Genomic DNA, 11,586 nt, shown 5'->3' on the forward strand with positions numbered 1-11,586 from the left:
TTTAACTAGTATTTAAAAACAATTCGGTAGCCTATATTGGAATTTTACAGCAAAAGTTATTTATGTGCACTACGTCACACACAAATCACCTGCAAAAAACTAAATTTGAAAATAGTCACATGAAAATCGAGCTATTGAACTCCATACAAAGACTCTTCACTTAGCCTCCCGAGTCGATGCAGTGCCTAACTACAGACCCGGGGTTGATCCCAGGCTGTGTCACAACCGGCCAGGAGTCCCATAGGGTGGCACAGGATAAAAGTCCAAGGTTGTTAGCAAAACAGAAGATTGACTCAAAATCACAATTTACTTTTATTGAAAGACTAGTACAAAAAAAGTACATCATGTATAAAACACAAAACATTGCTTTGTCTAGATCTAACTTGGTAAATAAATGCAATTGCATAGCTACAATACATGCATGAAGCACTAAAGCGAAGATTCGACTTGCAGGTCATATGCAACATTACAGGGCAAAGATGAGGAAAGTAAAATTGGAATATAAGGCTACCTCAAATCACTGAAATTCATAGTTCAACAGGCTGGATACCTGATACAAAGAAACAGGTCCAATCAAATTCTTGAACAGTATATTACAGAATAAATTACTACACATTAATGTTGATCAAATAAAAATGAGTATTGTTCCCAAAAATTCACAAATACTGTTAATTGTGAATTTCAGACTAGACTGATTGCTTTTTAAGAACTACATGAAATGCTAACCATATCACAGAACTAACCAACTTTAAATGTGAAATCTAAGTTATTACATAGTGAGAAACCAGCTTCAGAATAGTCACATGGGGAAAATGCGCAAATACAAATCGAAGTTTATTAGTCACATACAACATGTGCAAACGAACAGTGGAATGCTTATTTATGGGTCCTTTTCCAACAATGCAGAGATAAAATATAAGAAAAAAATTAAATAGTGACGAGGAATAAATACAGTGAACAACAAATAAAATAAACATAGCTGTATAGGAAGTAGAAAATAACATAGCTATAACAGTACACAGGAAGTACCAGTACCGAGTCAATATGAAATAAATAACAAACATTTAATTAGAAAGCCCTCAACCCCCATTGAAATATGTCCATATACATACAATCTTCCCGATAGTATGGATAATTAAAAACTGATTTTAGTGTCCTTTTTAACCTATTTTGCATTTGAAATTGAATGAATTTAAGTGTGCTTTGGTTTTTGTTTGATAATGTAGGCTAGTATATCGTAGTTGCTTAACTAACCAAGGAATGATGAATTCTAAGTTTTGAACATGATAGTAAGTCCTCAAAAGTATAAAATGCCTAAATAACGATCAATAGAATTGACATATGTATCATGAAGTTTAAATTATACGGAAGTCCTGCAGACAAAATAAAAATAGAATATAAAATAAAAGAAAATAACAATTCCACAGAATAACAAAAAAAACACTGTTTTTGACAACAGGAGGGACAGATCGAGTTGTGCTGATGTGGGTTATTTCATTGCATTGTAGGTCGAAGTTGTTGCAGTAGATCCACTATGTGTGTGGTAATGACATAATCATGTCCCATTATTGACAGTAATAAACAAAAAGGTATCCAGCTCGGCCTCTAGGAGGAATAGTTCACAATCTACAGGTTACTATTGTATTTGCTGATTTATAATATGGTGAAGACATTTTTTATATATAATATAGAAATAAAAAATACTTTGGGGCATTGGGTCTGGAAAATAAGAGCAAGATTGAAAATAAGAGTAATATGCTTTTAAGGCCATGAAATAGCTTATTTGACTCATGCATCTGATCTAAAGATCTTTTGGATGAGATGGGTTATTTCTTCGGCATTTATGCAAAGCACACTAGTGTTGCTTTACTTCATTTTTATAACCTTAGGCCTCCATTGCAAACGTTAACATAATAAGCAGGAGAAAACTCAAACTACCTATCTAGCACTAACTATTGCCTTAAAAAAGGGACATTTCACCATTTTCAACTTCATATTCATCATCTCCACCACCCAAACATCAACATACTATATATAAAAACAGCCCATTTCTATATTTTGTAGTAACAAAAGATGAGGACATCATTCGGGAAACACTTTTGAAATTGGTCGCGTTCCTCTGCCCAGGCATTGTTGACACCTGCCAGATCTTACAACACCTGGATAGGTATTTTACGTATAAGCTAACCACATAATAATAATATACATATAAAAGCGTCTGCTAAAATCCAGATGACATCATCCATAATATGATATTTTCTGGTGTGCATCTTTTTGAGTACACAAAAGAAAGAAACGCTGTTTACACACGGATGTTGGTGTGGTGCTGGAGATGATGAATATGAAGTTTCAATTTTAACATTTTCCCTTAATATCATCCCTAAGTACCAAAACTGACAAAACACTAGCACTGCCTTCCCTCACTAAATTAAGGCTGGTGTATTGGCTGTTGGTGCTGTGAACAGGCTCTCGACGGTGGCCCATGTAGAAATCCATACAGGCCCATATTTACAGAATAGATAAATATAGTGTGAATGTGAATTTGTTTCACGATAATACAGGTGCTACTGTACGGCTGTTACCTGTTAATTAAGGTATTCTGCCGATCAGTCAAAACTACAGCATTTTATGTCAAGGAGAAAAACACCAAGAGGTGTCCGAACATCTGGGTTGTGTTCATAAGGCACCAAACGGAAGAAAATGGATTTGCAACACGGAGTGGACTACATGGACTTGCCCAATAATAAAATGCTCATTTTCCGTTGCAAAACGTTTTCAAACATTTTCCGTTGCATGCCCAAGCCTAATGAAGACGAACCCAGGACAATACAAGATCAGATGAATTGGGAAAAAAATAGTCCATATGCCTCAGTCAGTCTATAAGTTACAAAACAAACAAAATGACGGGATTCAGCTGCTCGCTGACTAAAGGCAATCAGCGGTAACTTATTCTTGTAAGAGCTTGTAAACCAGAAGCACTCCGTAGGCTTCCTCAAAGATGCTCACACTGTGGTGCAATATCCCCAGTCTTCCTCCTCAACCTCCCCTTTGGTCTGAGATGTTGTCATGATGACCTGTAGCTGAGGACTCTCTGAGCTCTCCTGGCTGTTTGACCTCACCTCCTCTTTCTCCACCTCATCTTCCTTCCTCACCACCACCTCCTCCGCCACTTCTACCTCTTCCACAACCTCCTCCTCTTCTTCCTCCTCCTCCTCCAGCTCCTGCCGCTGCTGTTGCCGTTTCTTGCGGCAGCAGGGCTTGAAGAGGTGAGGGTCGATGAGCACCTCCCCAAAGCGGCCCTTGTAGATTATCCCACAACACACCTTCTGCCTGGAGGAGGAGCAAAGGAACATGAGATTATTCATGTAATACAGTTTATGCAACCATACAAGATATGGTCAATTATTGTTACAGCGACAAATGCATATTTGCATATAAAATAAATAAAGTCTTAGATGGCTCCTGTTTCCTTTTGTTCCATTTCTCTCTTATCTGAGTACCAAAGCATCTGGTGAAGATGAACAAGGACACTTCCAGGCTGGATATTACAGACAGTGTTTTGATTGGAGGGGACTGCGGCCTTACCTCTTCCAGTAGGTGAGGTCCAGGAAGGAGAAGACAGGGGAGCGGCTGGAGCCTGGGGAGAGCTCTGTGTCGGAGCCCTCATCTGAAGGGTTGCTGTAGCTGGGAGAATGGGCCGGGGAGGCACTGGACGTGGTGCTGTGGGCATCAGAGTCTGGAGGGGGGACGGGGACGGGTAGAACCATAGATGTAGAAGGCTATACTGTAGTGTACATCATTGGGTAGACTGAAGAAGGAGTATGTTCAGATTGGTCATGTCGCACAATGTTTGAATCTCACCCTTCCGGATTATGTAGATATTTAGGCTACGTTATAAAGATACTTGTGAAATGAAAAAAATATTGTCTGACTCAGTGCCTCAACATCTGAAAAGCACTGAGATTGGGTCTTACGGTTGCATTGATCTATTACTGAATTAGGTAAACGGACCTAAAAGTGGTCAAACCTTAATATGTTTATGGGGCACTGTGAACAGGACTTACTGTTCCTCTTTAGCTCTTTCTGCAGTCGGCTGATCTGGATTGGCATGGCTCTCTTGGAGAGGGACTTCCGTTTCTTTGGCCTGGAGGAAATCTTTAGGCTGGGGCCTCCTCGGGCATCAACCACCTAGGATAGGATAGAAGAAAAGAAAATTGAAGAGAGGCAAAGTGAAGAGAGAAGTGGAGAGGCGCTCCCATCAAATTGTTTTCTTCTTAACCATTTCCAACAGGCAGGTGAGTAGTGAGGAGCAGATATAGACAAAAAATGTGGAGCTTACGTGATTCCAGTTTTTCTTAGACCCCACTGGGAGTTTCTTACATCGTTTCACCAGGAGTACACAGGCATTGCAGATTTCTCCAGACCGAGTTCCACATAATCTACATGTGGGGAAAACATGTAAAATATGGGTTAAGCAGGATAATGTGAACAATGTAAATATTATGGATGTTCATAATGACATTACATTTAGCTTACCAGGAGGAACACAATTTCTGACCATTATACAGTAATTCACATGTAGCTGTCCACTCATTAGGGATAATAATATTTTGTTAATTTTCCGAGTGTGTTTGGGAGGCAGCAGTCCACCGATTTGCTGCACAGGCCCCATGTATAATTATGCACTGAGTGCTATGGAAAGAGCACTCAACGTGTGATATTTGATTGACTGCTCAGTTAATTGTTTTATGTTTTACAACGCCTGCAGTCATTCTACTTTTGCAAGAATGCATAGATGTCGAAATCTGCTATAAGGGCGCGGTAACTGTCAGAAATGCTTGCTTACCCGAAACAGCTCGTGAAGTCATTCTCGTACCGCTTGCTGTCGGTGAAGCGCGAGCTGGAGGACTTGGCGCGGCAGATGCAACAGCCGTCTAAACTCCGGTACATCTTTGGCTTGTGAAAGCCAAACATCTGTTTTCAAAAACACAAAACAGCAAAGGCATTTGCAGTTTAATATATATTTTAAAAAATGGTACAAATCATTATGAAAGAGAATGGCCTATAATAAGATATGGTTATGGTCAATTTTGTTCAAAAGTGATTTATTTGCAAAAGATTCAACCTATGTACCAACCAGCGGAACAACAGGTTACAATTTCAATATTTCCCCCAATCCATATAGACTAACTATTGTAATAATGGTTGATAGACATACAATACTTTTCAGAAGTCTCGCGCGTTAAATATATATATATTTTTTAAATAACTCGCAGCAGATGAAAGTGAGCATCTGCCATGCCCTGACCCAAAAGGAGCGAATATAGGTCAGCTGTCTGTCTGCGTGTCATACAGATAATGTCACCCTACGGCCGCGCTCTTATCGTCTTCGGAGATTTGCATTGCATAGCTGCCGCAGCTATATGGCCAAATATTACATATCCTTAGCTAGGACAAAATTGTAAACTCTGATTTGATGCTAAAAGACAGACGCAGTAAATGAAATAACCAAGGCTTAAGCTAAGTTTATCTGACCTGCTGCTTGTGTGAATACCTCGTGGTGCAATAAATGTGAAGAAAATTTGGAAGAACGAGTTATTTCTCATTTGCATTTAAAGGAAAAGTATATATTATGTTGCCATGCAAACCCTATCACGATGCGTGGAAGCCTTCAAAATAATCATGCGGCAAAACCGTGAGCCGCGCCCCCTACAGTCTACTTGTTTTGCCATATAAGTAGCAGTCCTTCGGGTCTCTTGACAGTGCAGTGGCACAACCAGACAGTAGCAGGATAATACAGTACGTGACGTAACTCTACATGGCAACAGACTTCAAAGGCGGAGAGGGGGTGTGTGTGAGGGCGGGGGACAGGGGGTGTGTGTGTGGAGGAGGAGGCCCGGAGGTGTGTGTGTGGGAGGAGGAAAGGGGGTGTGTGTGTGGGAGGAATGGAGCTTTTGATGTGCTAAATATTTAGAATTTTAAAGTTGTAAAAACCGACTAACATCGTTTCATTAAAAACGGCCTATGTTTAAAAACGAAATTAGTCGGTCATGATGAAAAATAACCTTAGCACCGAAGAAAGACTACTGTAAATCGATAGGTTCCCCGCCCACTTACACGAGGAAGCATGGTACAAGAGCAGCCTCATGCGCACCCATTTTAACTGAACCTTTCAACCCACCGTCTGAGTCAATAAACTCGATTATGTCATTGACACAACCGCATTATCAAACTTTTTACATAAAAATAACATAGTCCTCTCTAAAACGAGACAATTTTGTTTTGGAATAGTCGTGTAATGTGATCTTTAGGCTACACATCGTTATTCAGGCGACGTCGCGTCACTGGCCAGTGCAACTCCAAACACCAAATGCGCACGAAGTTCAAAGCTTAGGTTTTTAACAGTGACAACGTAGGTCTACATCAATTATTTTAAAATTATGGTTTAATCTTGCTATCATTTTTTGTTCGTCGCTATCATTTGGTTAGGCTACTACTTGTTTTGTGATAGACGCATCCGTGTTGACACAAGAGCAATCGCCCGCGTGTTGAAAGCGCACCATCTCCGGTAGGAAGGCAGGCATGATGGAGTATTACTTACGTCAGTAAGCAGTCAAATAAATAGCGGAACATGCACATTTCAACATTGCAAACTAAGTGTACTCGGAGGCTAGGAATCAACCTATTAAGAATCACAACTAAAAATGTGTTAATCGGGAAGACACCATATAACTCGAAATAAAGAGGATAAAATGCGTAGGCCTAAATCTGCTGTTCACTCATTTTTGATATGTTGTAGACTGGGTTTATTTAGTTCACCATCAGAAGTCAACAAACAGGCATATTTCTGCAATCGTTTAATTCCCATTTAAACGAACCTATTAAATTCGGTATATATATAAATAAAAGGTTAAAAACTAATAAATAGGCTTATAGGCCAATAATGTTTCTCGGACTGTGAAAAATCTGTTAATTGTTCGCCTTCAAGTGGCCAAAACAACTCGGAGCTTGCTTGTTTTGAAGCCTACAATAGCCGAGCAAACTGACACAAAAATGTTGCACATTTTGAGAAGCCTAGACCTGAACAATAGCCAACACAATTCTTACCTTAAATGCAAGTCGAACGTAGCTGATACAAAGTAATAACCTTTAACACGCGTCGTTACAATGTAGCCTAACTACTCTCACAATTCCACAGGATCAGATACCGTTCTCTCTTGTTGATGTCTAGCTCGCTGTGTATGGGACTTGGTAGTTGTGGACTCAGTGCGCGTGCGCTCCATCCACGCCTCCATTTTCTGATTTTCTTCAATCAACCTGATTTGCATAAACGGCTGACGTTTCATCGGGTTTGCACTCTGCTGGCGTTATAAGGATGGGAACATTGCGCGGGAACAGGGGGCTCGTCTTTCGTTGCTATGGCACGTTGAAGAATGTAAGCAAAGAGGCGGAGACAATCTTTTACTATGGAACGCCAGATGGCTTGTTAAAATGCATTCGCTTGAGTAATGGCCGTTATAACAAAACATTAGTAACTGGACTAGGCATCGTTTAGTGGACAAGGACTCGTGTAGCTGGGTAACTCCAACATACATTTATTTAAAAGTGAGAACCACTCACTGACTTCTGACTTTTTATCAATTCAAAATCAAATCAAATTGTATTGCTATGTTGGTGTAGCGAAACGCCTCTGTTCCTAGCTCCAAAAGTGCAGTAATTTAAAAAAAATACAACTTTTTTTTACTCCAGCTATTTAAAAACCTCTTAAGGATCCGCCCCTTTAAAAAAATTTTCACCTAAAATCACACACCCAACTCTAACTACCTGTAGCTCAGGACCTGAAGCAAGGATATGCATATTATTGATACCATTTGAAAGGAAACACTTTGACGTTTGTAGAAATGTGAAATGAATGTAGGAGAAAATAACACATTATATCTGGTAAAAGATAATACAAAGAAAAAAAACATTTGTTTTTTTGCAATTTTTTTTGTACCATCATCTTTGAAATGCAAGAGAAAGGCCATAATATATTATTCCAGCCCTGGCGCAATTTAGATTTTGGCCACTAGATGGCAGCAGTGTATATACAATGTTTAAGACTGATCCAATGAACCATTGCATTTCTCTTCAAAATGTTGTATAAAGACTGCCCAAATGTGCCTAATTGGTTTATTAATAACTTTTCAAGTTCATAACTCTGCACTCTCCTCAAACAATAGCATGGTATTCTTTCATTGTAATAGCTACTGTAAATTGGACAGTGCAGGTAGGTTAGCAAGAATTTAAGCCAATATTAGATATGTCTATGTCCTGGGAAATGTTCTACTTACAACCTCATGCTAATCGCATTAGCCTACGTTAGCTCAACTGTCCTGCGGGGGACCCACCGTTAGTTGAGGCATATGCCCTCATCTACCAGCCCACAAGAGTGACCAGTTCAGCTGCCACCCTTATTGATAATATTTTATACAAATTCTTTGAGTAATGTGGCTAAAACAGGTATACTTTATTCTGACATATTTTACCACTTTCCAGTGGTGGAAAAGGTACCCAATTGTCATACTTGAGTAACAGCAAAGGTGATTTTAGCATGTAAATATTGGTGGTGCAAACTATATACAGTTGAAGTCGGAATTTTACATAGACTTAGGTTGGAGTCATTAAAACTCGTTTTTCAACCACTCCACAAATTTCTTGTTAACAAACTATAGTTTTGGCAAGTCGGTTAGGACATCTACTTTGTGCATGACACAAGTAATTTTTCCAACAATTGTTTACAGACAGATTATTTCACTTATAATTCACTGTATCACAATTCCAGTGGGTCAGAAGTTTACATACGCTAAGTTGACCGTGCCTTTAAAGCTTGGAATATTTAAAAAAAAGATGTCATGGCTTTAGAAGCTTCTGATAGGCTAGTTGACATAATTTTAGTTAATTGGAGGTGTACCTGTGGATGTATTTCAAGGCCTACCTTCAAACTCAGTGCCTTTTTGCTTGACATCATGGGAAACTCAAAAGATATCAGCCAAGACCTCAGACAAAAAATTGTAGACCTCCACAAGTCTGGTTCATACTTGGGAGCAATTTCCAAACGCCTGAAGGTACCACGTTCATCTGTACACACAATAGTACGCAAGTATAAACACCATGGGACTACGCAGCCATCATACCGCTTAGGAAGGAGAGGCGTTCTGTCTCCTAGAGATGAATGTACTTTGGTGCCAAAAGTGCAAATCAATCCCAGAACAACAGCAAAGGATCTTGTGAAGATGCTGGAGGAAACAGGTACAAAAGTATCTATATCCACAGTAAAACGAGTCCTATATCGACATAACCTGAAAGGCCGCTCAGCAAGGAAGAAGCCACTGCTCCAAAACCACCATAAAAAAGCCAGACTACGGTTTGCAACTGCACATGGGGACAAAGATCATACTTTTTGGAGAAATATCCTCTGGTCTGATGAAACAAAAATATAACTATTTGGGCATAATGACCATCGTTATGTTTGGAGGAAAAAGGGGGAGCTTGCAAGCAGATGAACACCATCCCAACTGTGAAGCACGGGAGTGGCAGCATCATGTTGTGGGGGTGCTTTGCTGCAGGAGGGACTGGTGCACTTCACAAAATAGATGGCACCATGAGGAATTGAAAATTAGGTGGATATATTGAAGCAACATCTCAAGACATCAGTCAGGAAGTTAAAGCTTGGTCGCAAATGGGTCTTCCAAATGAACAATGACCCCAAGCATACTTCCACAGTTGTGTCAAAAGGCTTAAGGACAACAAAGTCAAGGTATTGGAGTGGCCATCACAAAGCCCTGACCTCAATCTTATAGAAATTGTGTGGGCAGAACTGAAAAAGCCTGTGCGAGCAAGGAGGCCTACAAACCTGACTCAGTTACACCAATTCTGTCAGGAGGAATGGGCCAAAATTCACCCAACTTATTGTGGGAAGCTTTTGGAAGGCTACCCAAATCATTTGACCTAAGTTAAACAATTTAAAGGCAATGCTACCAAATACTAGATGAGTGTATGTAAACTTCTGACCCACAGGGAATGTGATGAAATAAATAAAAGCTGAAAGAAATAATTCTCTCTACTATTATTATGACATTTCCCATTCTTAAAATAAAGTGGTGATCTTAACTGACCTAAGACAGGGAATTTTTTACTTGGATTAAATGTCAGGAATTGTGAAAAACTGAGTTTAAATGTATTTGGCTAAGGTGAATGTAAACTTCCGACTTCAACTGTACATTTTTTGATACATGCCAGCAAAGCCACAACACAACACTAAACAATATATTAATTGCACTATAACGGTGACAAACGGTGCCCACAAACTGTTAGGCCCTACATAAAGCTGTCTCAACAGCAGAGTCCAAACAGCAGTCCCAACACCTTACCACTGCTACACCTGGCTATCAACAGAGTGTTGTCTGGCAGTGAAACAGTTCATTAAGCCTAATTTACTGCCTTTTAAAAGAACATCGCTGATATGGCTGACTTGCTTAAACAAATTTTGGTTTCTACTGATAATTGAGATGTACAAACTGTGTCATAAGGGGACGACGAGTGGATAAGAGGCAATCCGTAATTTCGATTAAGACATTAATGAGCGAGCTAGGACGGACGTAGTCAATATAACTATTTGTTCGGCACTTTTGAAATGTACAGTGACAGAATTCAGAACATGGGCCGTTCTTACAGTATTCTCCCTGTAGACCAAGTCAGAACAGTATGATAAATGATTGGGGGCATAGAAGCAGACAATGAAAGCTCTTACAATATTTGATGATGACATTTCTCTTAAACAGGCTATAGGCTACATGTGCACCACCAAGTCAGAACAGTAGGCTAAGTTATGAGGGGAAAAGGGACCAAATTATTTGGACGATGAACAGGGGCTACTAACAGCTTACTACACAACATTAGTATTACTTTCTTAGCTACAGTATACACATCTCCCTGGCATATTACATCATTTATGCAGCAGCATACAATGCATTTTTGGACTCACCTTGTGTCACACCCTGATCTGTTTCACCTGTCCTCATTATTGTCTCCACCCCCTCCAGGTGTCGCTTGTTTTCCCCAGTGTATTTATCCCTGTGTTTCCTGTCTCTCTGTGCCAGTTCGTCTCGTATGTTAGTTATGTTAACCAGTGTGTTTTTCCCGTACTCCTTTGTCTATTCTCTTTTGATAGACCTCCTGGTTTTGACGCCTGCCTGACTCTGGACTTCTTTCCCACCTGCCTGATCATCCTGCCTGGCCTGACCTTGATGCTGCCTGCCCTTTAGTACCTTTTGGACTCTGAACTAGTTTTGACCCTTTTGCCTGTCCACGACCATTCTCTTGCCTTCCCCTATTGGATTAATAAATATTGTAAGACTCCAACCATCTGCCTCCTGTGTCTGCATCTGGGTCTCGCCTTGTGTCATGATACCTTGTGCTGTGCTCACTTGAACAGGACAGTGGCGCGGCGGTCCTTCGTGAGCAGATTTTGTCATCAAAATTTGTTATCAAAATCAGGCATTCTCTGGATTTTTGGAGCTTTCAAGACAACTGGAAACTCTGGGG

The 11,586-nt window shown here is 40.0% G+C and overlaps 1 protein-coding gene across 2 annotated transcripts; it reads right to left on the reverse strand.

Annotated features, from left to right (window-relative positions):
* Nucleotides 1–293: 293 nt before the first annotated feature.
* On the reverse strand, nt 294–7,322 carry LOC129862769 (SIN3-HDAC complex-associated factor-like). Of its 2 annotated transcripts, none has more exons than XM_055934727.1 (6): nt 7,108–7,322; nt 4,847–4,974; nt 4,340–4,439; nt 4,065–4,188; nt 3,586–3,736; nt 294–3,330 (listed from the first exon to the last, which is right to left on the reverse strand). In XM_055934727.1, the coding sequence occupies exons 2-6, from the start codon at nt 4,972–4,974 to the stop codon at nt 3,003–3,005; spliced, it is 831 nt and encodes a 276-aa protein (XP_055790702.1). In that variant the 5' UTR covers nt 7,108–7,322; the 3' UTR covers nt 294–3,002. The 2 variants fall into 2 exon arrangements, with proteins under 2 accessions (XP_055790702.1, XP_055790703.1); XM_055934728.1 differs by lacking the exon at nt 7,108–7,322 and adding an exon at nt 5,536–5,762.
* Between the last annotated feature and the right edge of the window lie 4,264 nt (nt 7,323–11,586).

The sequence above is a fragment of the Salvelinus fontinalis genome, chromosome 9 (genome assembly GCF_029448725.1).
Source record: "Salvelinus fontinalis isolate EN_2023a chromosome 9, ASM2944872v1, whole genome shotgun sequence".
Lineage (NCBI taxonomy): Eukaryota > Metazoa > Chordata > Actinopteri > Salmoniformes > Salmonidae > Salvelinus > Salvelinus fontinalis.